Source organism: Schistocerca piceifrons, chromosome 4 (genome assembly GCF_021461385.2).
Source record: "Schistocerca piceifrons isolate TAMUIC-IGC-003096 chromosome 4, iqSchPice1.1, whole genome shotgun sequence".
Classification (NCBI taxonomy): Eukaryota; Metazoa; Arthropoda; class Insecta; order Orthoptera; family Acrididae; genus Schistocerca; species Schistocerca piceifrons.
In genome coordinates, this window is record NC_060141.1 from 496,812,471 (window position 1) to 496,840,034 (window position 27,564).

At 43.7% G+C, this 27,564-nt stretch overlaps 1 protein-coding gene across 2 annotated transcripts in view; it reads left to right on the plus strand.

The window, feature by feature from the left end:
* Window positions 1-27,564, plus strand: part of LOC124796299 (importin-7) — a 183,057-nt gene that overhangs the window by 35,013 nt on the left and 120,480 nt on the right. For both annotated transcript variants that reach the window (XM_047260420.1, XM_047260421.1), the window contains exons 3-6: window positions 18,622-18,775; window positions 21,870-22,028; window positions 22,124-22,280; window positions 22,398-22,582. In XM_047260420.1, the coding sequence (XP_047116376.1) occupies window positions 18,622-18,775; window positions 21,870-22,028; window positions 22,124-22,280; window positions 22,398-22,582 (655 nt within the window). The remainder of the gene's footprint in view (window positions 1-18,621; window positions 18,776-21,869; window positions 22,029-22,123; window positions 22,281-22,397; window positions 22,583-27,564) is intronic.

A 27,564-nucleotide genomic window follows, 5' to 3' on the forward strand; every position in this document is an offset into this window, starting at 1 on the left:
ATCACCTGTCTTATGCTGAGGCTCGCCAAATGTATAAGAGACTCCATCTATTATCACTATTTTCAACTTTTGCCTGTTACTTCATTTCCTCCTCCTCCCTTGTCCTTACCTCAGCTCTGCCCCTTTCTCCCTCCCCCTCTCCTGCAGTTCCCACGATCTCCCATCAGGGAGTCGCTCCACCTCCCTGGCCTTCCCTCTTCCAGGAACCCCCCAGGGGCTCAGCATTCATTTGCTGAGTACGGGCTTGGCGACCCCGGGGTCCTGAGCTGGGGACTGGTCAGCGCCGCCAGTCTCCTGTCACCGTAAACCCCGGACATGCTTCAGCGACCACCGCATGGCGCAGCGGTGGAATGTTGTATGCTGCGGGGAATGGTAATCTTGGCTTGACCGCCTGGATTGCGAGGAAGGTAAACCTCTATAAAAACCCCTCAATCTTATGGTGTGCTGCGCGCCTATAAGATGCATGGCTGTTGGGGTGGAACAGTCGCAAGCGGGCAACCTCTGGGGCACCTGCCGCACCCCAGTTGTATAAGGCTTACTCAGGCATGCGGGGCTCTGTCTGAGCGGACCTTTAGTTCCCTAGCTGCTCGTGGGACCACAATGGACCCTTCGACCTCTACGTTTCCCCCTACCAGTGGATTGGGTGGGCCACTGGTAGGAAAACACACCCAATCGAAAAAGCGACTTCGTGCTGCGAGTCCTCCAGCGCCTGGTGTTACTAGAGATTTATCAGACTGTCGTAACAGAGCACATGCTGATATCCAGAATGTGTTTTTGATTGTCAAACGGAAGGAAGGTAGCTTTGAGAGAGTTTCTCCCTTTTACATCCACAAGGGTCTTGAGGGAATTGCAGGAACACTGAAATCTGTGAAGCGTCTGCGCAATGGGACTCTGTTAGTTGAAACTTCTAGTTCCCGTCAAGTCACTTCTCTTAGGAAAGCAACCTGTCTCGGAGAGTACGCTATCGAGATCGAGCTCCACTCCACTTTGAACTATAGTAAGGGTGTTGTGACATGTAGGGACTTGGTGGATATCCCCAAGGACGAGTTGAAATCTGAGTGGGCTGACGAAGGTATTGTCGACGTGCAGCATATTATGAAACGAGTCGATGGGGACCTAGTCAAATCCGACTCGTTTATTCTCACGTTCAATCGTCCGAGACTCCCAGAGCATGTTAAAGCGGGTTTCTTACGTTTGCCAGTACGGCCATATTTCCCCAACCCAATGCGCTGTTTTAAATGTCAGCGCTTTGGGCATACTACGTTGGGGTGCAATGGGATAGCCACTTGTGGTAAATGTGGTCAGCCTGCCCATGAAGGAGCCGATTGTTCATCGCCTGTGAAGTGCGTGAATTGCTCTGGGAGTCACCCTGTCTGGAGCCGGGTCTGCCCCATCTATCTCGAGGAACGGAAGATACAGGAGATCAAAACATCTAAGCGCATCCCCTATGGTGAGGCCAAGAAGCTCTTTAAGGCCATGCAGCCTCCTGTGTTTACAACATTTTTCGCTTCCACTCTGCAGAAACCGGTACAGTTGGCCACTGTTGCTACACAAACGGAGGTTGCTAGTGTCAGCACTAATACCTGCATTTGCCAGTGCACTTGTGCTGCTGCGGTTGTTTTGCAACCTGCAGCTCTCCCCACAACATCGGACAAGGCCGTGGTTGCTGACATTGGGGTACTTCCTGCACCTCCCCATATGGCACCTTCTGCCCAGGCGAGTAAAGCTCCAACTGTTGACAAGGTTCTGCATTCTAAGCCCCCCAAGACGAAGACGCCAAAGGTGAAGGCTTTGCCACCTGAGGAGACTAGTCACGGTCAGTCCGATGATGATGCCATCGTACTATCTGACATCTCCCTTGGGTCACCATCGGAGCTGATGGACATTGATGTCGACCGGGGGCGATCTTCTCGCCCCAGGAATAAATCTCCGGCCAGTACGGGCTCTCCTCCAAAGCACAGGGGCAGGGTCAAAATTCAGCCACCCTGATCACTGGCTCCCATATTACAGTGGAACCTGAATGGGTTCAGGACGCATGTGGCCGAATTACAACTCCTTGTACGAGAGCGCCCCTTGTGCTTATGTCTCCAAGAGACACATTTCCGGGCCACTGATGCTCCTTCTTTACGGGGCTATACCGTGTATCGAAAAGATGATCTGATGGGGGAAAGGGCAAAGGGTGGTGTTGCGGTTTTTGTCCATGACATGCACCACTCATCTGAGCTCCCTCTCGTTACGGACTTGCAAGCAGTTGCAGTTGACCTTCTTGTGGGGCAGAGGCTCACAATCTGTTCCGTTTACTTACCGCCTCAGGACGCCATAGACTCTGAGGCTCTCACAGACCTTATTACCCAACTCCCCCGCCCATTTCTCCTTCTGGGGGACTTCAATGCTCATAATGTCTTATGGGGCTCTACGACTACTTGCCCCAGGGGTCGCATTCTGGAAAGCCTCATGGCATCCGAAGAACTGTGCATCCTCAACTCTGGTGCTCCCACTCATTTCTGTACTGCTTCCGGGTCATCATCAGCTATTGACCTTTCCTTTTGCTCTCCAGCACTCTCGGATTCTGCTCTGTGTGGGGTTCTGCTGACCTCCATTCTAGTGACCACTTCCCCCTTTGGATTCGCCTCCTGGATGAGGCTGTGGCATTACCAGTGCCGCCCCGGTGGCACCTCTGCAGAGCTGACTGGACACTTTTCAGCCAACTGGCTGTTTTGGAACACCGTGCCAGCGTCCACAAATGGGTCGACCATGCTACAGCCATGATCTCCCATGCTCCTGAATTGTCAATCCCATGGTCATCCGGTCATCCCAAGAGTTGTCCTGTCCCTTGGTGGACCACTGAGTGCCGCTCAGCCATCCGAGCCCGCCGTGCAGCTCTGCGCCGCTTCAAGTGCCATCCCTCAGCTGACACTCTTGCGGCCTTTCGGGTGGCAAGGGCTGAGGTGCGGCGAGTGATTAAAGAGAGCAAACGACGGTCATGGCAATCGTTCTTGAACTCCATCTCCCACTCCACTAGTTCTACGAAACTATGGGAAGCCATCAGGAGGATTTCCGGGAAATTCAGCCAAATACCTGTCACAGCATTGCTGCATCAGGGATGTCTCCTCACAGTGCCGAGACACATTGCCCAGACACTGGCCATGCATTTTGCGGAATCTACCGCCACTATTAACTGTGATCCAGATTTCTGCCGCTACCACACTGCCATCGAGAGGGGTCACTTGGACTTCCAGTCTCCAAATTCTGAACCCTACAACTGCCCCTTCACAATGTGGGAACTGGATTTGGCACTGTCTGTGGCTCATGATACTGCGCCTGGTCGTGATCAAATCCGGTACAGCATGCTGCAGCACTTGTTGCTGCCATCCAAGGAAGTTCTCCTTAATTGTTTTAATATGATATGGTTATCTGGCACGTTCCCTGACTCGTGGAGGGAGGTGATTTTGATTCCCCTCCTCAAACCGGGGAAGGACCGAACGCATCCCAGTAGTTATCGAAGTATTGCTTTGACGAGCTGTGTCGGGAAGACGTTGGAACGCATGGTCAACCGTCGCCTGGTTTGGCTGCTCGAGACCAGGCAGCTCCTTAGCCCCTCTCAGATGTCCTCCAGAGATGTCGTTCAACTATAGACAACTTGACCCTGCTTGAGGCGGCCATCCAGCAGGCCTTCCTACATAACCAGCATTGTCTAGGTGTATTCTTTGACATTAATAAGGCGTATGACACTACTTGGCGCCACCTTATCCTCAATCAACTCCATCAGTGGGGCTTTCGTGGCCGTCTCCCCATCTTCATTCGGTCCTTTCTTTCCCACCGCCTCTTTCGATATCAGGTTGGTAATGTGCTGTCTGATTTCAACGTGCAGGAGAATGGTGTTCCTCAGGGAAGCGTTTTAAGTGTCACCCTCTTTGCCGTCGCCATTAACAGTATCACATCCACTATCCGGAGTCCTGCCCAATGCTCCTTGTTTGTGGACGATTTTGCTGTTTTCTGTTCTTCCTCCAGTCTTGTCACTGCTAGTCGGCAGTTGCAGCTTATGATAAAGCTATTGGAGGCATGGACTGCGAAGACGGGTTTTACCTTTTCTGCAGACAAATGTGTGTGTGTTCATTTTAATCGTTCTCGACGTCTTTTTACCTTCCCTGAATTGCGTCTGAGGGACACCATTCTTCCTTTTAGAGACACTGTGAGGTTCCTGGGCCTCACTTTTGATTCCAAGTTGTCGTGGTTGCCTCACCTTAAAGACCTCAAGGTGCAGGCCCGGAAGGCACTGAATATTTTGAAGTGTCTGAGCCATCGGTCCTGGGGAGCAGATCGGGCGCGTCTGCTGCAGTTTTATAGGGCTTTCGTCCGATCGCGTCTTGACTATGGTTGCACCGTGTATGGGTCAGCAAGGCCTTCGTCTCTGAAGATTCTTGACGCAGTACACCATGAGGGTATCAGGCTGGCCACTAGTGCCTTCCGTACCAGTACCATCCCCAGCCTGTGTGCTGAGGGAGGGGAACCGCCGCTTGCCATCCGGCGGAAACTCCTCATGGTGCGACGGGTGTGTCAATTCCTTGCCTGTCCTACCTCCCCTACGTACCTTACCGTTGCCCTACCACCTATGGAAAGTCTCTTTTCCAGTCGTCACAGGGCAACGAGACCATTTGGGATTTGTGCCAAGCATTTGCTTGAGTCCCTTGGTGTGGGACCGAGCGATGTGGCGCAGTGGTTAGCACACTGAACTCGCATTTGGGAGGACGACGGTTCAATCCCGCGTCCGGCCATCCTGATTTAGGCTTTCCGTGATTTCCTTAAACCGCTTCAGGCAAATGCCGGGATGGTTCCTTAGAAAGGGCACGGCCGATTTCCTTCCCCATCCTTCCCTAATCCGAGCTTGTGCTCCGTCTCTAATGACCTCGTTGTCGACGGGACGTTAAACAGTAATCTCCTCCTCCTCCTCCTCCTTGGTGTGGAGCATGTGGCCCCCCAACGCCAGGGTTTTACCCACCTGCCTCCCTGGTTGCTCCAGAGTCCTTTTAGACTTGTCGGAGTACCAGAGGAGCTGCACTCCTGCGTTTGTTTTTACCTCCTTATTTTCCGATATTTTACACCAGCGTCCCAACCATGTACCAGTATTTACGGATGGCTCTAAACAGGGGGACTCTATTGGTTGTGCTGTTGTTTTCCCTGATCGAGTCGTCAAGTTACGGCTTCCTGCAGCGTTTACCATCTTTGATGCCGAATTGTTTGCGATCTTGCGGGCATTGGAGCAGATGAGATGTGTTCCCAGTCTTAAGTTTCTCATCTGTTCTGACTCTCTGAGTGCCCTTCAGACCATGCAACACTTGTACCCAGCGGATACGGTCGTCCAGAACATCCATGATGCCCTACTCCACCTGCAACGGCAGGGGAAGGAGGTTTCTTTCTGCTGGGTGCCGGGGCACGTGGGTATTAGGGGAAACGAACTGGCGGATGTGGCTGCCAAAGATGCATGTTCCCTCCCTCACGTTGTTGAATGTGCCGTCCCCCTCCATGCTGTTACCTCCCTTTTGCGTTTTCGTGTTATGCGTCAGTGGGAAGAGGAGTGGCTGGCAGTCGGTGAAAATAAGCTGCGTCTGGTCAAGGCCACCACGCGGCCATGGCGTACATCCTACCAGTCATGCAGGCGGGATGAGGTTCTCCTCACCCGCCTCCGCATCGGGCACAGTCCCTTAACGCACGGTTTTTTACTTCGGCGGGAGGACCCCCCAATCTGTAGTGCTTGTGGCGTCCAGATAACTGTCCGCCACATTTTACTTGACTGTCCTTTATTCTCTGACCAGAGGGCGGTGGTTTCCTTGCCACCGGATTTGCCCTCTATTTTGCAAGACGACGCAACGACTGTGGTTAAGGTCTTACGGTTTTGTGTCCTGTCCAATTTGTTGCCTCGGATTTTAGGGAGAGGATTTTAATGTGCTGCTGGGTGACTGGTTCACCCAGGCTTTAGGTAAGAGGTCCGCCAGTCACGATTACGTACTTGTTTCACTTCGATTTCTGTTCTCTTTTCCTTGTGTTTCCTTTCCTTTTTTAGTGCGTTTCTTCTCCTCTTGTCTTGCCTCTGTATGTGAGGATTTGTAACTGCGTCAGGCCAGTACCTTTTAACCGTTCTCCTTGTTCGCTGTCCGTCTTCGTCCCTTCTCCGCATGTGTTCCCGTTTCTATGCGTTTGGGCGCTGATGACCACGCTGTTTAGCGCCCGAAAACCTCAAACCACACACACACACTCTTCCAGGAACCCTCTCCCCAGCATCCCTCAGGCCAGAAGACTTGTTACCACCACGAGGCACACCATCTGTGCACCTCAAATTCGCCTGCTCTCTTTCAGCTCCAGATTTTGCAGAAGAAGAAGAAACATAAATCCCAAGACAAAGTGCCCCCAGAGGTGCCGTCTCCCCCCCCCCCCCCTCGGAACCTCAGTATGACATCTTATTTATGGATGTCACCCCATCCTTTTCCATGACGACTATTGATAGTGCCCTGACCACCTCCTTGGTTTCTTCACGTCTACCTTGGACTCTCGCCACATGATCATCTAGTGGAATGGCAATGGATACTATAATCACTTACCAGAAATGCAACGTCTTGTCTCCTCCTAGTCTGAATTCTGTCTTGTTCTTAAAGAAATGCATTTCTGTGACAACCACTCTCCAATATTACGTGGTTATCGGGCATTCTGCCAGAACCGTGCTGGCCCTGGAGTAGCATCTGGTGGGGGTCTGCATTTTGGTTCACTCATATGTCATTAGTGACTGGATCCCCTATGTACCAACTTGGAAGCGATAGTGGTTCGAGTGTAAATGACTCCGGAAATTACCATTTGCAACGTCTACCTCCTTCCAGGTAGCACATTTCTTTGTTACACATGTTACACTGTCTTACTTTATCCAGCAACTCCCGCCTCCGTTTCTCCTCCTTGGGGACTTCAACGCTTAACATCCACTGTGGGGAGTGTCACTCCACCAGGTAGGGGTATTCTAATTGACCAACTTATCAGGGACCTCGATTTGTGCCTCCTCAATTACGGTTCTCCTACCCACTTCATTGCCGCTCATGGCACCTTCTCTGCTGTCGATCTCACAATCTCCTCCCCTGCTCTCGTGACTTTCCTACATTGGTCATCCCATGATGACCTTTGTGACAGTGACCACTTTCCTGTGATTCTATTGTTCTGCTGCTGCTGCTTGCTGCTGATGCTCGGCAGACAGGCGCCCATGTTGGGCATTCTGTTGGGCCAATTGGCCTTCATACACATCTGCTGTGAACTTTGACACCTCCCTCTCAAATTCCATTGATGTAGTTGTGCGAGGCATCTCTGCCACTATTCTTCATGCTGCTGGCACTGCTGTCCCCCCATCCACAGGTCTCCCTCATCATCAACCAGTACCCTGGCGGACCAAGGATGTCGCAGTCACTGTCCAGGACCGCCACCAGGCTCTGCAGTGATTTAAGCGACACCTGTTACAGACCGGTCTCCTCACTTTTAAGTATCTCCATGCTAAGGCTTGTTACCTTATTAAGCGGAGTAAAAAGGAATGCTGGGAGTGCTATGTTTCCTCCCTGGGGATGTATGCCTCTTCACCGTAGGTTTGGTTCGAGCTCCATAGCCTTCTGGGTCACCAGCGACAGTTGACCATCCAGGGTCTGAACCTCCAAGGTGCTCTGTGCACCGATCCATTGGTCCTCGCAGAACACCTCGTGACACACTTTGCGATGCCATCTTTGTCCTCTTACTACCCTACCACCTTATCCAGCAGAAACGCAGAGTTGAACAGACCCTGCTCTGTTTATCCCGCACCACGTTGAGCACTATAATGCACCCTTCACTGAATGGGAATTGGTGCAGGCTCATAGCTCTTCATGAGAGACAGCCCCAGGTCCAGATTCCATCCACAACCAGGTGATCCAACACTTGGACGTTCCCCAGAGACAACAGCTTCTCTGTGTCTTCAAACTGCATTTGGCTCGCAGGTGCTTTTTTGTCACAATGGCAAAACAGTATAGTCATCCCCGTCCTTACCCCGGGAAAAACCCAATGTCTCTAGACAGCTACTGCCCAATTATCCTGACGAATGTACTTTGTAAACTGCTCGAAAGGATGGTCAGCATCAGATTATGTTGGGTACTTCAATCTCGGGGCTTTTTGTCCCCATATCAGTGTGGCTGCAAGGCAGGGCACTCTCCAACTGACTATTTACTCAGATTGGAATCAGCCATCCAACAGGCTTTTACTCACTGTTGGCACTTTGTCGCAGTCTTCTTTGACCTACATAAGGTGTATGACGTGGCTGGGTACCATCACATTTTAGTTACCCCCATGACTGGGGCTTCGTGGTCCCCTTCAGATTTTTATTCGTGAGTTCTTATCTCACTGGCTCTTCCAGGTTTGAGTTGGCACTTTACTCAGTGCCCCTCAGATTCAGGAGATGCTGGATGCTGCCTAGACCACGGATTAGGGCAGATCTATACCAGAGTCCTAAGATCTGTCACTCTTGTGGTTTACCGACACCTTGTATTTGCCATCCTTGCAGAGTTCCAGGGTGCCACCATCTTCTACACTGAAGAGTGTAAGACAATCGATAAGGTGGAGTACGCTTTCGCGTTGGGCGCTTATGACCTTAGATGTTTTGTGCCCTAACCCCCCCCTCCCCCCTGAACCCCGCTCCCCCCCCCCCCCCCCAAAAAAAAAAAAAAAAAAAAAAACACTTAACTTTCACGTTTCCTACTGGTTTTGAACACCATTTATTGCAAGGATCATGTAGTATGTTCACAGCAGAGCTTGTAGCCATTCACAGGGCCCTCCTTTTAGTTTCTCAGGCCTCCCTCCACAGTGTTTTAATAAGTTCAGACTCCGTGAGCAGCCTGCAGGCTATCAACCGATGCTACTCTCGTCACCCTTTGGTCGCTGCTGCCCATAACCTTCTTTCTGCGCTTAAGCGTGCCACCTGTTCATTCGTCTTTCTCTGGGTCCCAAGTCATGTGGGCATCCAGGGAATGAACTGGCTGACCGTTTGGCTAGAGAAGCAGATACTTACCCCATTTCCTTTTATGATTCCAGCTGCAGATACGCAAATCTACATCAAATCTCTCTTCCCAAAAGTGGAATGCCATCTGGAGTGCTACTGCTCACAGTAATAAACTCCTCACAATCAAGGAGTCTACTGCAGTTTGGCGCTCTTCCTTCCGCTCCTCTCAGGAGTAGTCCACTGTTTTATGCCTTTTATGCATTGGTCATACCTGGCTCACCCCTTGTTTCCTCCTATGTAACGACTCACCCTACAATGTGATTGTGGAGACAGACTGACAATATTTCACATATTGGTGGAATGTCCCCTTCTTTTGGCCCTTCATGTTAAGCATAGTCTACCCGATTCCTTAAATTTAACATCAGCACATGATCCAAGGATGGTTGAACTGGTCCTTGGTTTCCTCCATGAAAGTGATTTTTATTTTCAGATATAAGGTTCTACTTTAGTCTTGGGGCAGGTTGGTTGTGGTTGGGATTTCTTTTAGTCTTCTTGCTTTGTGACCCCATGCCTGCCCCGCTTTTTTCCAGCTTTTATGTTTGGTCTCACCTTTCATGCCTTTACTGTGTGTGTTTAATGATGTTTATTTTATAATTTGACTCCCCTGACTGGATCTGTCCACTTTTAGCAGACCGTCTTTCTTCTGTGACTCACTTCGGAATCGCGAGACTGATGACCTCGCTGTTTCGTCCCATAACTCCTTTCAATTAATCAGTCAAAGGGTACCATTATTCAGCGTGATGTGAAATCATCAAAAATATGCCAATGTTCTGACAGGTATGCATTGTTAGCATTTCTGCTATGATTGTGTTGTGGATGACATCTATCAGAATCATTCTATGACCATGAGTGAAATTGCAGCTGAACTATCACTAATCAAGGGAGCTCTATCATATAGTGACATCTGTATATCTATACCTGCTTAATGAAGGTGGCTCCTCTTATTCCGTATATTTCAGAGGAACATCTTCATCCTTATACGCAGAAATCACAATCGTCAATACGTCATCAAATCCTCTCCATTCTGTTCACCTCCAAGTTTCGAGCATTTGAGCAGGATGTCTTATTTGGTGTCTGTGTAGGCTGATTCAAACTAATTGTCGCTTGACATTTAAGATCCAAAGTTGTGGTGTTGTGGTTTCAGATACTTTCCTCAGGCAGCTGCCACAGTTAATCGCTCTCCGCAGTGATAGAAAGTCGTTTTAAAGTCTCTATCTTCCTTAAGAGTCAAATAAAAAAATATATCAAATTCACATACAACATGGACCTCTGTAGTGTGTCTAGGTATGTAAAAAATCAGTTATTAATTTTAATTAGGGAAAGATTACGTTAATTTTTTGAAACATTAGATTTCCCCGTTCGTAAACAGCTCAAACTTATCATGTTTATCTCAAAAACTAATGCTCTCATAGCCATACTTCTTTTCTTTGATTACTAAAATATCTTGTTCACAACTAAACTTTTAAAATTTTTGTAAACATTGGTTTTTGAAACGAGAAATTTTCATATCAAGAAAAGTTTACTTTGTACGTTTTGCATTCTTGAAAGCTGTTACATATGTGACATAATGTTTTGGTGTCTATACAAGGAAATTATTTAAAATGTAGTCTAACTACTGGTGCTGATAGAGGGTGGCTGACCAGTATTTCTTAGTCTCTCAACAGGAAAGAGAGATTGATGGAAATAGTCACAAACAAAAAGAATATAAGTAAGACATTCATTAAAGTAAATTATTCACTTGCTGCTTAATTCAGGATTGGTCAGTGGAACTATCTGTGTCGCTGCTCATGCTGACAGTTATTGACGCACCTTTGTGACACATTTTCATTGCTCTGTTCTTTCTGTATGAATCCTTTCACATAATACACTACCTTCTGTCAGTTTTCTGGTGTTACTTTTTTAGTTGTGTTCTTCTATTACACTGCGGTGAATGCAAACTTTTTATTTTCTGCTACAGTATGATGATTAACCTGAGTCCAAATCAGTTCTATCGCATTGAAGTGGCAATGGTAAGGAGGCAATCCGAGCACTTTAAACCCTTTCAAATTACTGTCAAACCATTTCTCAAGTTTCTCTAGCCAGGAAACAATGTCATTTTCCTTTATTGCCTTTGTGGGTGCCATGTCATGTATAACTGAATGATACGGAGCGTTATCCATGTCAATTACAGACTTTTTCGTCAAGCTTTTAAAGCACAGTGTCTGCGAACCATTTTGCAAAAGTATTGTGGTTCATTTCTTCGTGTTAGTTGTAGGTAATTTTTAAAGTGAATAAGAGCAGACAATTAGAAATGAAACCCTTTGAATTTCCAGCATGTGCTGCAATCTCCTCCCCCCCCCCCCCCCCCTCCCCCCTCTGCCCTTCCTACACGCGCGCGCGCGCGCCACACACACACACACACACACACACACACACACACACACACACACACACATACACACTTTCTCTCTCTCTCTTTGCTGGTTGGAACTGCCACTGATGGTATCGTTTGTCTGACACACTCTCTCTCTCTCTCTCTCTCTCTCTCTCTCTCTCTCTCTCTCTCTAACTACTCCATCTTGGAACACACGTATTCATGCTGTAGACTACTTATAACCATGCCATGGCTGATACCTTTTGAATGTTGATCTGTCCCTCTTTCAACTACTTTCATCACGCATTGTAAGCTCCACAAAGCTGAAAGTCACCCAAATCTCTTGTTACAATTACTGGCTGAGGACTGGCTGGCACAATGCTTCAGGCAGTGCTGTGCATTGGAAGTGGAAGCACAATGGGAGCCCAACTTTGCCGGGCTCCGTGGTGGCAGTAGCTGTGCAGCCCACTACCCTTCAGGTAACGTTTAGTTTATATCAGACTATAGCACCTGTAGAACAGCTGTTTTTACTGTGTTTTCTCTTCATGAAAATATGCGCTCTACCTGTCCTTTGCTCAAAGAATGGTGTATTTGTCCTCCTTGAACTAGGACCATATTGCCTGGGTGGTGGGAACTCCTCATTATTGAGGGATGTTTATTCTTTGAAGTTTTCTGGTAACTTGTGACACAGTCTGAATTCTTGTGGGGGCATACTGTGGAGCTCTTTGACAAGAAAGTGTGCTGGCATTGAAGGTTCACCATTGTCTCCTTGAGAAATTGATCTGCTGTGTGTTACGGTACTGATATTAGTTGGGGGGGGGGGGGGGGCATAGTGAGCTGCTCTTCAGTTAACCTTGGTTATCACAGTACGGTCCATAATCATCGCTTGACAGTACCCATCATCATCATCCTTGTTAACTGCCAGGTGGTATGATGAACTTTCATGTGATGCAGTCATTGATAAAATGATAGGCCTTTGAGGTTGATAATACATTCTACAATTCAGTTTGTCATTAATAGTGTGAAATAGTTTACAGTTTTGATGTAAATAATTTGAAGGAATTCCATGTCTATGTGCAAGCCTCCAAAGAGCCATCTGAAAAGTGCTCGTGCTTATGTTGGAGCACAATCCAAATTAAGCCACATATGCAGTAGCACAAGAAGAGCTATAAAAGCCTTTTCTACAGTAGTGCCTTCTTAATATTGAGAGAACATACAAATCTTTACTAGTAACAGAAAAGGCCTTGAGTAGTGTACTTGATCAGCTGGTGGGAGACTTTCTGTTCTATGATCCCCTGACTTGTGTTTGTTTGCACTGAAGACAGGAGTGCTAGACCTTTTTGATAATTCGGCAGGTATGCAAGATCTAGAACACTCTTCGAAGTTCTGTTAGTACTGCCTGAACATGAGGCTGGTTTAGTCAAATGTGTACTTATTGAATAAGCAGAGTTGTGAAGCGACAGGTGCCACCTTGGAGCAACGGATGCTGCTGCTCTTGAAGATTGCTGGCATTGGGCTAGCATCCTCCGGTCTTATGGATACATTTATGTTGCAGGCTTGCTGCTGGCACTTCACTGCTCACTGCTGGCAGATTGCATCTTGCTGCTTGCTGGGAACTTTGTTAGATATATACTGCAGCCTCGTTGCTTGCCAGTGGTAATTACCCTGCAGCTGTTCACATAGTTAGCAGAGACAAACATGTCACTCTGAAGTGACCTTGAAGCAGTCAATCGTGACCCAAGTTTCATATGTGGATATGACCATGGTTCAAAACACAGACCATATTGATATCATTGCCTGACGTGTGTCATAGTGAGCAATGAAAGTGTAAGTTAAATGGACATGTAAGACTTAGTGGGCGTATTTCATAATTGCCAGGCATTGATAAAATGATAGGCCTTTGAGGTTGATAATGAGATGGCAGCATAAACACACCCTTATAAAATAAGAAGTTGAGTGTACTATTTTTTATTCTTTCAGCCTTGGCTGATAATTAATGGAATGCCTATAGCTCATGAGTGAAACGAAGTGTATTTGATTATCTGAGTCCTCATGTGAGAAGGTCTACTGGATTAGCCTCTTCCAGGCCATGTCTCCATTGCTTTGGGGTTGTGTACAAGTGGGTTTCTGTATCTCATTTGCTTATAAATGTCTCCCGTTGGTTTGGATAATTCAAAGTACTGTGGTGTATAAAGGCGTGCAGAAAAGTAATGCCTCCATATTTTGTGAGTGTCAAGCTATTAAATCTTTAAAACATAAACATTATTAATGTTTCACTTCTTTATTCTTCATGTCTACCTATTTATTTTTCTATAAAGATGTCCTGATAACTAACACATTTCTCCCAATGAGAGAGCAGTTTGTTGATATTGTTAATGTAGAATGTTTTAATTTGTTGATGGAGCCACAACCTCATCTCAGCTTTCACTGCTTCATCACTATCAAAGTGAAGTCTTTGAAGATGCTCTGTAAGTTTTGGAAACAAATGAAAATTGCATGGGACCAAGTCGGGAATCTGTGGAGGGTGATCAATGACAGTGAACCCAAATCGTCAGATTGTTGCATATGTCACAGTGCTCTTGTGTGGCCCAACTTTGTCATGCTGAAGGAGAGGGTACTTCATGTGTGGACAAACCCTTTGAATTTGAAATTCGATTTCAGCATGCTGTTTCTCAAGCACATTATAGTTACGCTACACACCACCATGTTAATATGCTACAGTCGGAGACTGCTAGTGACTGAGGACTGCAAATATGTAGACATGAAGAATAAAGATGTAGAATGGTAGTAACTTTTGTTTTATTTTAAAAGCTTAAAGTGTTTTCACATAAGAAATCCAGAGGCATTATTTTTCAGTGTACCCTTGTATATCCACAGAATGCTGCTGTGCACAAACAGTACAGTAATTTGAGCCATAGCAGAACTAGCTTCTGGACAGGTGCAAGTCTGTTTTTGTTAAAAGCTAAGTGAACAATAATAAAGTCTTAGATTATTGTTTGAGCATGTGAAGCTGCTCCAAATGCTCTCCAAAACATTGCAGTAGGCGTTAACTCAGTTGTGTGCTTTGCAGAAGCTGCTAGTCAGTATGGAATTTGTGTTAGGAACAGTGAAGGTAGTACTGATATCAAAGTGACAGATATCATGAACAGCATCTCATCCCATTCACCACCTCTGCACCATGTATCCTGGAATAACAATTTTCCAACAAGAGGTACTGGAGATGAGAATTGAAGTAAGTTACAGGACTTAAGCCCCCAGAGTGTAGTGGAGTGACACTGCAGAGGAGAGCAGTGCAGAGATATCAGCTGCTTCAGCAGCTCTTTGTGTACAGGAATAGTGAGGCATAGAAACAGTGCAGCAAACATTTCTGAAGATAACCTGTATTGCCTCATTGGGAAGTCAGTCTCCTTGGTTCCTTGGTGTGTTGAAAGATCTCACTATCTAAAACTCGTAGATGTATGTACTTGGAAAACCGTATTGTAGATTTTACCACATAAATCAACATTTGTAAAAGATCTGAATATAATAGAGGGAAACATTCCACGTGGGAAAAATATATCTAAAAACAAAGATGATGTAACTTACCAAACAAAAGCGTTGGTATGTTGATACACATAAACACACACACAAAATTCAAGCTTTCGCAACCCACGGTTGCTTCATAAGGAAAGAGGGAAGGAGAGGGAAAGACGAAAGGATGTAGGTTTTAAGGGAGAGGGTAAGGAGTCATTCCAATCCCGGGAGCGGAAAGACTTACCTTAGGGGGCAAAAAAGGACAGGTATACACTCGCTCGCTCGCTCGCTCGCGCGCGCGCGCAGCTGCGCGCGCGCACACACACACACACACACACACACACACACACACGTCTGCTTGTGTCTGTATATGTGCGGGCGGATATGCGCGCGCGCGCAAGTGTATACCTGCCCTTTTTTCCCCCTAAGGGAAGTCTTTCCGCTCCCGGGATTGGAATGACTCCTTACCCTCTCCCTTGAAACCCACATCCTTTCGTCTTTCCCTCTCCTTCCCTCTTTCCTGATGAAGCAACTGTCGGTTGCAAAAGCTTGAATTTTGTGTGTGTGTTTGTTTGTGTGTCTATCAACATACCAACGGTTTCGTTTGGTAAGTTACATCGTCTTTGTTTTTAGATATATTTTTGTAAAAGATCTGATTGAGTAGATGGTCTAGCCACCCATTTAGTATTAAGAGGCAGAAAAATTGTGTGTTCATAGTTGATACTAAAGGTTACATGTATGTCCAGGATTGATAATACCCACTATGTTTCACTAATACTTGCTACATTTGACTATGTTTCATAGCAAGTGGGACCCAGACTACAATCTCCTTGGACTAAGTTCATTTCTAATCACAATAGCCGTGGAAAAAAAAGAAAAAGCAGTCATCTAAAATGCCCATGGAATTCTGACGTAATGTTTCCTAACTATAAACATTTTTATTCACTTGTAGGACAAGCATTTGCAGGTAGAGGAGGTTCATTATAATTGATGGATGAGAGAATGGTGATAAAGTGATGTACATTTCAATCTGAAAGTGTATTTCTCTCGATTCAAGGAGAGAGGCTTAATATGCTCGTCACTTCCATGTATGTCAGTTATATTTGTTGAAGATAACCATATTCATTGTTAAAGCAGATCCTAAGACCTTATAGCCAACTTCTTTTGGATTCAAAGAGATAATTTTTAAACAGGAAACAGTCTAGAGCATAACAAACAATATAACATGCTTTTGGAATAAGTGAGGGCTAAGTGTAAATGCTTCAGAAGACAATAGAAAATTTCTTGTAATGTTCTGGGTAAAATTGTGAAATGTATGTGTGCTCTTCCACAACAATGTTTGAACTCTGAATGTTGGAGCAGTGGGCGGTAGAAATCCAGCATTGTTAACAACATATTTAAGAAACAAGATGGAACTTCAATAGAGTGGCAAGTGGAGCTGTCCACATCACACACATTTTCTCACCAGGAATAAAATATTATTTTTCATGTGTTTGTCAACTATGTTACTTTGAACTTCGTTACTGACAGTCACTTCAATCCAGTAAAATGAATGAGATATTAATAAAGTGTAAGTCGGTTCAGCAGTGAGTAATATTCCCCCACCTAATCTCATAGTGTATACGAAATGTAATCTGTTTTGATGATTCTTGCTCTGCAGATCCCATGAAAGGAAGTAGAGTAAAAAGGAATGATATGAAGTCATCTGTGAAGCCACCCCGCCCCCCTTCCCCCCACAACAATACAGTGAGATCATAGCTGACGTTGCTGTCTGTAGCAATAAGTGAATGCCTCCAGCACTGTCCAAATGCAGTTGCAATTATTAAACAATTCTGATTGTAACTCTGTGAACAAACATATTTGATTTCTTTAGTGCTGCCCTATGCAACTCACTTCTTGCACTGCTCTTCTACAGACAATTTTATAATCACTTACATGCGGCAGCATGTATTTGCTTTACCAGTACTGCTCTGATCTGATCACTGGGCAGATTTGGTCACTCAGTGCCATTCCACTGTAACTGCAGCCTTAATCATGATTTATAGCAGCTTCCTCATAACATTTGAACCTGCATATAATCTATGGGCAATGTTCCCCTGTGTTTTTGCGAAAGTTGTCTGATTCTGTGTTCTAGTATACACCTAGAAGGTGCATTTCTAGTTTGACATCTCATTCTTCAGCCCTCTGTATAGCTTTCAGTTCTTATTAGTGACCCATGTTGCCAAGTCAGATTTTACTGGTTTCATCAGTGCAGTGAGAGATTTATCAGTCATTATTTTTGATAAGGTGATACTGTGTGTTAAATGGTAGCAAAAACTTCTGATAGTGTGTATATCATAATATAATTACACTTAAACGTGTCACTAAATACATAACATTCCAAGAAAATTCATGTTAAGATAATTCTGATATTCTTACTAATCCACAGACATCTGGATACAGATGTATATTCAGTACTAGTCATTGGCTTTGACCATTGACTAAGGAAACATGTGTCGTGAACAACATGGCCACTATAATGTGGTAACAATGGTAATTTTTTTTCAAATGGCAATGCTACAGATCAGCTTGTCACCACAACAAGGTTTTTTGCTACCACATTTGTTGGCTTCGCAACTCACAACCAAATTGTAAAAATATGCACCAAAAGGTGACATCACAACAGCTACTAAAAGTATGTTGCTGGTCAAAGCCAAAACTATAATTGAATATTCCTCTTTACCCAAACATCTTGATTGGAACTCAAACAAAGCTGTGTAGAGTGCTCACATTAGTGAACTTCATGATGTTATTGAGAGCCTGGTGCAAAATTGGGATGACAAATCCTGAAATATTTTCCATATAACACCATATCCCTATGTGAGTCTTGTGTTTTTCAGTCTTAACACTATAATTTTAGGTCCTCAGGTCACCCAGAAGAAGATAGCACAAGACAGTATGTAAAACTAGGAGGTTTTTGCATTCCTTTCATACACACTGCAGTGATTATCATGGGCATTTGTGTATTGTTGTAACACTACCCATAAACTATAATTAAAATATTCCTTTCATTTATCCATGGTCTCCATTTTCTTTGCATGTACTTCATATGTAATAATGTCTGTCTTCCAACAAAAAATATCTATTGACGATTCACTACTCATTAAAAATGTTAAAATTAATTCTGCAGCAAATTATCAATACATTCATGATATATAATTATAGACAGCCTGTTAATTCATACTTTGTGTACATAACACCGTTCTCCTTCTACCATCCCAATCAGAAAAAATTGTCTCCTATTGTTTGGAGGAATTTCAAAATTGTAAAGCAAAATCTAATTTTTGAGGTCAAGAACAGATCAAGCAATTTTTTGCACAAAAGTGTTTTACCACTGTTCATATACGGTGGATGCTCTTCACTAAAATTATTGAAACCCTGGCACCTCTGTGTGTCAGATGTGTCAAAATTATATTTGTGCAGTAGTTATGTAATTTATGTAGTTTCATTTATCAGACATTGTTCTATGTGGATAGTGAAGAGAAATTGAGTGATAATAGAAGTTGATCTGTCATTGCTGGTTCAGAGCTGAAGTTCTGTGCTTTTTTTTATATTGTCCAGTTATAAACATAAACTAATATAAATGTTCTTTTTTGTGTTTTTCAATAGGTGTAATATATTTAAAGAAGCTAATCTAAATGTTCTTTTTTGTGTTTTTCAACAGGTGTAATATATTTAAAGAATCTTGTCACACAGAATTGGGCAGACCGAGAAGTAGAACCTGGACAGCCATTACCATTTAGCATACATGAACAGGATAGAGCCATGATCAGGGATGCCATAGTTGATGCTGTGGTTCATGCACCAGACATCATAAGGTTTGCACTCAAATAAGTTTTGGGTTTACTAATGCAGTACTGAACTGCTTCTGTTTTTCGTTTACTGGAAGATTGGCCACAATCTTTTGTTTTTTAGTGTGAATTGGAAATTAGTCAGATGTAGCTACCATCTTGACTCAATTCATCTGTGAAAATGGAACAAATAGTAGTGTAAACATTGAAGTAGAAAGGAAGAAGAATCATCCCTCTGTCCCTCCCACCCTCCTTGGCTGCGCTCTCCGTTCTCCCACTCCCACCACCTCTTGTGAACCACTCATGTTGTTAATGTGGCAGGCACCGATCAGTATATAATCTTGCTGTCAGTAAGCCAAATTTGGTGACATTTCAGGTTCTGGACGTAAGTAAAGTTGAGAATACTGTTAGGGTATGCATGCATGTCTGAAGCAACAGGCACTGCTGCGACTACAGCCATCATGAAATAAATTTAACATATTCGCAGTTGTGAATATGGGCAACCATCAGCTGTAGAAATGGAATGATGACAATCAAAATTTGTGCTGGACGGGGACTCAGACCCAGATTTTGTTCTTCATTTGGCTACCTGAGCACGTCTCAAGTCCAGGCCCAAACTTCCATAAGGCACCAACCATTGTCTCTACATCCTGTACTTGTACATCCATTATGTACAGTTCCGTACAGGGGAGACATTTTACTTGATAGTCGCTCGCCTGGTGTTGGCAGTGCATGCGTGCCCAAAGAAACAGGCACATGGTTAACGACATGTGGAAGTATGGGTCTGGCCATGAGTCATGGTCATATAGCCGAATGGTAAGGAAACTGCTAGCGATAAGTGGGAAATCTGGGTTCGAGTTTTGGTCCAGCACAAATTTTGATTGTCGTCATTCCATTTATACAGCTGATGGTTGCCCATATTCACAACTGTGAATATGTTTAATGTATTTTGAGTATATTTTGTTCAGCTATTATTGGACACAGCAGTATGTGCTCCTTGAACTCTTACACAGGTACCATTGGCTTTGGCAAGTTGCATTTCCCCCATCTCCTCCCCCCCCACCCCCACCCCAAACATTTCCATGCTTGAAATTGATTGAGTGCCCTGGTATGAATATCCCATTTTAAGAGTGCCCTTTTTTTTTACATTGAATTACCGTTTAGTACAGTGTCAATTCATTTGTCCTTTTCCCATCAGGATTTAGCACAGTGTCATACAAATTTTGGTTTGTTTTTTGAGTAAAAAGGGAATTCAGCAGTTTGTGAATTACAGTTAATGCCTGGCATTATGTAATTTGGAAATTCTGAAACATGTCCATGTGAGAAACATACAACTATTGAAAGTAATGCCTATTAATCATTATGACCCTCTTCAACTGTCAGCAGTCTCTGTCTGTCAAAAGACGAGTTCGGCCTTTGCGCTCTTTTGCTGTACGTGTCTCTTCACATTTCCTCTTCGCTATCACATCAGAAACTGTGGACCTTGGGATGTTTCGGAGTGTGGAAATCTCGCATACAGACATAGGACACAAGTGACATCCAATCACCTGACCAGGTTCGAAGTCCGTGAGTTCCGCCACATTCTGCTCTCACAGTGTCTTAATGACTACTGAGGTCGCTGATACTGACTACTTGGCAGCACAATGCATCTAATATGAAAAACATAATTAAAGCTTGTGGCCATTAAGGCCTTTGTCAGCAGTACACACACACACACACACACACACACACACACACACACACACACACACACACACACAAGCGCAACTTGCACATATGTCTGCAGTTTCAGATAACTGAAACCACACTGCGAGCAGCAGCACCAGTGCATGATGGGAGTGGGGTAAGGAGGAGGCTGGGGTGGGGAGGGGGAGGGATAGTATGGTGGGGGTGGTAGACAGTGAAGTGCTGCAGTTTAGATGGAGGGCAGGAGAGAAGGTGGGGTGGGGGGGGGGGAAGTAGCAGAAAGGGAAGTTTCTCTTCTTTCCGTTACTTCCTCCCCCCTCCCCTTCCCATCATCTCTCCTGCCCTCCATCTAAACTGCAGCACTTCACTGTCTACCACCCCCACCATACTATCCCTCCCCCTCCCCACCCCAGCCTCCTCCGTACCCCACTCCCATCATGCACTGGTGCTGCTGCTCGCAGTGTGGTTTCAGTTATCTGAGACTGCAGACATGTGTGCAAGTTGTGTTTGCACGTGCATGTGTGTGTGTTTGTTTTGCTGATAGAAGCCTAATGGCCGAAAGCTATAATTGTGTGAATCGTTTTGCTGTGCCTATCGCGACTCAGCATCATCCGCTATATGATGAGTAGCAACTTTCCTTCTCTAATATTGTTACATTCCATCCTGGATTTTCCATTGTTTAATAATATGAGAAACGTATATTTTTGGGGGTAGCTAGATACTTTCGATCACATAGTGTAGGTATCTTATATAGTACTCTGATACACAATCGCAATCATTGGGCTTTCAGAAACAGTCAAAATTATCAGCATCATGTACTGTGACACACCAGAACTACATTCATTGTCACATTTGCACAGTTTGCAACAGATAACATATCCCAATAGCGAGTGCACCATGTTTTTTTGTGATTGAACATATGACAATGTTTTTTTAGAACTTGAGAGGAAATAAAACTTTCGGTTAAATTTTTTTATAATTTTTATGCTACTGTCTGGCTGATTAATGAACATTTTTTCCTCATCCTGAAAACATTTGTGTTTTGTAAATAAGTAGTGCTGAATTATCTGCTGACTTGCACTCGAAACAAGACCCTCACTTTTTTAGGGGAATTGAGAGCTACGCAAGTACAAATTGTAACCCAGAAGGAAAAAAAATGTGACTCTTTAACTTTAAACCTGACAGTAAGCTTTAGAGTACTGCACACTCCATTGCAGAGTGTAAGTTTCCAAACATATGGTTTTTATTAAATTAATAATAGTCCTTCTCACACAGTTTCATTAACTACCAGATTTTTATAAAATGTATTGGCTAGTGCATGTTAGTCTATGAGAAAGAAGCAAATACTCTGTGTTCTGAATATTAGCTACCTAAATTTGTTTTGCCATTAACATTTCCATATTGCTTCTCATTTTGAATTCTTGCTATTTTTCAGAGTACAGTTAGCAGTTTGTGTGAGTAATATTGTTAAACACGACTTTCCTGGAAGGTGGACACAAATAGTTGACAAAATCAGTATATATCTTCAAAATCCTGATGCATCTGGTTGGTCTGGAGCCCTTCTCTGCTTGTATCAGTTGGTGAAAATTTTTGAGTAAGTTATTTCCTTGAGTAAGTGATAAGAAAATATACTGTTCTAACAATTGTTGCATGTTAATACTAATAAACATGGCCTATTACATTCCACAGGTATAAGAAACGTGAAGAAAGAGGCCCTTTAAATGAAGCAATGAATTTGTTATTCCCAATGATATACCAGTTGTGCGTAAGATTACTTCCTGATCAGTCAGAACAGTCCGTATTACTGCAAAAACAGATTCTTAAGATATATTTTGCATTGACTCAGGTTTGTACACAGACTAATTTACATAGAAGTGTATGAGTATATATCAGTGAGAATTCTGATGAGTGGTGGTACATATTCTATGTACTTCTTAAAATACACTGAAATTTTTTGTTTCAGTATTCTCTTCCGTTGGAACTGATTTCTCGGGAAGTGTTCTCACAGTGGATGGAAATTTGTCGAGCTGTTGTCGATAGACCTGTACCAGAACAAACAAATGCTGTGGATGAAGACGATAGAGTTGACTTACCGTGGTGGAAGGCAAAGAAATGGGCGCTGCATATACTGCACAGGATGTTTGAGAGGTGAGACATCATTAATGCAATAAAGTTCTTGCTCATATTGGCTAGTTATCAGTGAAGTTATTCTATGTTCCAGCATTCATTTTCTGTTCTTAAGTTGTGTACGTGTGTGAAAGTGGTCAAATATCGGGGACTGATCTCCTCACAAAAATTTATGTTGAAGGGTGAATTAATTGACAGTTCTAATGTATAAATCGTATTTGCTAGATGACTATATAAAAATTAATACATGGAAAAGTATTCGTCTGCATGCAAGACTGTCATGATCGTCCACTCAACAACAGGTATAAGGTTATGCCTGCTAGAAGTTTAAATGAAGTTAGAATGACCTTATCTGATATAAATGGTCTGTAAATACACTTGGGAAATAACATTTTCACTTGAATCGATTTATTACATTGACCTTCATTACTAATGAGCCACTTCCTCTTTATTCAGATTCATAGCTACCCAAACTGTTTGTATAATTACAGAAAGGATAGATTGCTACTCACCTTAAAGAGGACACGTTGAACAGGAGACAGGCACAACGAAAAGACTGTTACACATTAACCTTTCGACCAAAGCCCTCATCGGAAAAGAAAACATACACATTCACAGAAGCAAGCACACCTCACATACAATTGCTATCTCTGGTTGCTTAGGCTTGACAAACTGAAATACATCAAACGGCAGCAACTATTCTGGAGCAGGAAATGGGGAGAGAGATCAGGGTACGGATGGGGGAAGAAGAAACAGTGCTGCCTGCAGAGTGTACTGGGTCTACAGATGCAGACAAGAAATAAAATTTTCAGTTACAGATGTTTTATATAATTTTTAGGCTACTGTCTGGCTGAGTAATGTAGGATTTTTTCCTCGTCAAAAGATATTTATATTTTGTAAATAAGTAATGTTAAATTGTCTGCTACCTCCCACTACCTGGTGCAGTGTTGAGAGGCTGTAGGGGAGACAAGGAAGGGGGGGGGGGGGGGGGATGGAGTGGAAAGTAGAGCAGCAGGCAAAAGGAAAAGATCAGTTGGTACATTGGCAGAGAGGAGTGTGCACTGAGGGTTTGGGGACATGAGTTCAGAACTTGTGTGTGTTACTTTACTCAACACGGTTCTTGTGTTGTCGACTTTGTTGCAAAGAAACCAATTTTGTGCAAGTTCCTAACCAGGAACAAATTATTTACCTGTGTTCTTTGGTAGTTTAGTTTTTGAATTTCTGTGTGTTATTCTAATTTACTAGACAGTTCTTGCATTTTTGTCAGTGTGTGGTGTAGTTTTCCATCACCTTTAGTACGAATGGGGACTGTAATTATTGTGTGCGGATTCGAGCTGAGTTGATGACATTTTGCTCTCTGCTCCAGGCTGTTTTGGCTTCGGTTACACAGTTTGAGGCTGCAGTGTGTGGGTAAACTGTTATGGACCAGCTGTGGGGATCCAGTGAACATCCAAATTGACCCACGAGTCCGCTGGTTGGTTCGTACCAGTGTCTAGCCCAGTAACTGCTCACATTAAGGTTGACCCATCACCTGTGGTCGAGTGGGAGGTTGCCTTGGGGTGTGGGTGGGGGGCGAATTTAAGGCCCCTACAGTTCGTCTGACAATCAGGTTCCAGGTGCTGCCTGTGGCTGACAGAGTCCTTCAGCCAGATGCAGTCATTTGTCCTGTTTCAGAGGAAACCTCTCAGCCTACAAGATGTGGACAGATACAGAGGGTGGTAATTGATAGTTCAGAGCTCCAGTGTTAATGCGAATTATGGGGCCCCTTGGAAGACGACTGCCAAGAAGGGGAAGAGGGCCTCTGTGCCTACTGGATGGAGTCATACTGCAGGTGGTGGCTCAAGTCAGTACCGATGATGTGTGTCACTTTGTAGATTGGAAGAAATTCTCTTTATTTTCGAGTGGCTGTCTGAATTGCTAAAGGCTGCCAGTCATGCAGAGCTCACCACGTGCAGTATAGTGGTCAGGACCTTTGGTACAGAGTCAAGTGAGAATGTGAATCAGAGGCTCAGGCGGTTCTGCGATCGTGTAGGCTGCAGGTTTCTAGATTTGCACCATAGGGTGGCGGGGTTTTGGGTTTCGCTAAATAGGTCAGGAATACATTAAATGCAGGAGGTGGCTACATGGGTAGCAGGAGCTGTGTGCTGTGGACTGGGCAGTTTTTAAGTTAGAGGATCTCAGGGAAATAAAAAAAGGGTTTCAGTCTCAAAGGGTGCAGGTTGAACACTGGAAGAACATGGATCTAGGAACCATCGGTACAACAGAGGTAAATTGTTGTAGCTTTGTTAGGAAAGCACCAGAGCTGCTAATAGAAGGCACTGATGCTTGAATCATTTAGGCACTAGCTGGCTAAAGCTGGAGAAAAGTTCAGCCAAAATTTTTGCGAAGGATCTAACGGTGTTCAGAAAAAAGGTTAGGTTAAATACAGTTGATGGTGGCGCATTTGTTGCTGCCAGTAGTAGTTTCTCTTGTAGCAGGGTGTACATGCCCTGGGACAGCGAGGATATCTAGGAAAAAAACTGATATTTTTTCGTTCGGGGAAAACCCTGGAACTTCTTTTTTTTTTTTAGAATTCTGGGAGTTTTTCATTGTTTCAATTTTGAGTTAAATTTTTGACTAGTAATAACAAGAAATTTTAGTTTAGTTTGCTACTGCAGAATAATATTGCAGCAACAAAACATAAATGAGAGAAAAACACCCATATAAACTTAATTAGCAAAGAATATGTGCCATTTAGAACAAAAAAAGACAGTGTGAGAACAAATGTGTGCCGACACCAACAAGTGTCAAAGGTTTTAGGACGAAGATTGTGCAATGCTTCGTAACATCAAACTGTTCACGATGAGCATGGCGTCACAACTGTTTAAATTATATAGGTTTGTTGGAGAAGTTGCCAGCATGCTCACGTCCATGCACACAGCTGAAGTCGTGTGGAAGAGCAGTGTGTTACCCTGTTTCTAGCTACTTGAAGTGTGACTGTTAGAGAAGTATAAGCAGTAGCTGCAAGCAGCCAGATGCTGCCAGATTCGTGCTTTCGCAGAGCAGTCAAAGCTGTAATAGGGAGTAGCCTCCATGTGACTCGCATTTATGTTTCGTTATTGTGTCAAATGAATATGTTACTAGTTTCAGTTGTCTGATTTTTATTTTATTTCCACATTGTTTGCAATAAAGCATTAATCACTTTGTAGAACAATGAAGTTATTCTTGTCAGTTTGCTAAAGAAATTTGGTTTTATTAATCTTTTCTGCACAGGCAGTGATTTTATTTGAAATAAAGTTCCATTCTACACTGTTGGCTATAGTTTCAGCTGTTCGCTGAATTCATTGTGCCATAATAAAGAACCAAACATGAGTTAATACAGTAATGCTACTGCAAGAAAATTGGCTTCTTTAAAACCACACTGAAAAGCTTTAGCAGAATTTTACGTATCTTCCCTATGTCAAAGACAATGTTTCTCGACCGCAAGACATGTTTCAATATTTGTCTGGTACCTCCTCGCCTTGGCATTGTTTCTTAATTTGTCTTGTTTACATCTTAAATTTACAGAAAGCCATTCTTCAGTAAATTATAGACTGTCAGCACACTGTATTTTATCATTGTAACTTCCAACAAGGTGTTATATTTACTCGTGGAGTACAGTATGAAGTCCCAATTTCCCAATTATAAAATTTCATGGTTTCACGGGCAATCTTGTTAATTTTTATACAGTTTGGAAAAATCATGAAAAGCTTGTTGTTCTTAGTTCTGGTCTGGCCTATACAAATGACTGTGCCCCCCCCTCCCCCCTCCAATAAATTTATATTCCTTCTTATTAGCTTTTTGTTGCAGTGCTCTGTAGATGTAAATTTGATAGGAAATGGTACATAACAGTATTGCAGAGTGCAAATAAAAAAAAACTTCTAAAATCACCACGTAACAAAATATTAAGGTACTTAGAGTTGTACAGTCCGGTGCTAGAGACTGCTTTTCTTATCTGGATAAGATATGATAAAACAGTTGTGCTAAGTACAATAATTCTGTATGTCCCCTCCAAATAACATGCCACACTGTTGCACATGGTCATGCAATGCTTCACTACACATGAAACTTCAAACAGAAATGCCATGAAAGGCTTATGAGCAGAGCAGACACCAAGCAAGGGCTTCCTATATCATCATTAGTGCACATACGCAGTAATTCCTATCTTCTGGCGCTGTTGAAGTGAACTGTTACTATCAGGTCACGGGAAAACTTTGCAAATGGTGGTTTTGAACAGTTACTTTCAAAGTAAATTACCTTTTACGCAAGATGAATTATGTTACATGTGACAATATGCGATGAATTTCGTAAATCGCAAACTTTACACTTTAAGAACCAGCCAAGTAGAAAAATTTTGGTCCCAGAATACCAGACGTTTATAATGATTTAAAATTTTACTGGCAGATTTGTGTTTGATATAACTTAAAGTGTAACACATGCAAAAAGACCAATATTATGTGTGAAAGCTTAGGTTTTCTCATAGATATACTATATGTACGACCTCTGGCTAAGTTCGGTGACAGTCAGTATTGTCGATCGGGCAACACTGACGACTCACAATGCTGCACCTGCGCAGCAACTAGTGTTGACAACCTGCCCCCACTGTAGTTCAGTTCAACATCGTGTGTGTTCCGTGTTAGACCTATTAGACGAAGTGCTTGTTTAGTGTGTTTGTTCTGAACTGAGAACAGGACAAACAACAAGCAAAGAATCAATTTAAAGTTTCGTTTTAAGCTTGTCAAGACACCGAAAGAAACGCATGCAATGCTGGTATGTATTTATGGGGATCAAGCACTGTCCATGAAGTGTGTGTATGAGTGGTTCGCCCATTTTCGAGGAGGCTGGGAAAGTGTTTCTGACAATCCTTGTAGCAGATGGCCAGCGACTGCTGTCAGTGACGAAAACTTTGAGGAAGTGAGGACATTTAGCGCGTGTGACCGTTGATTAACTGTGCACATAATAGTGGATGAACTGCAGATGAACCG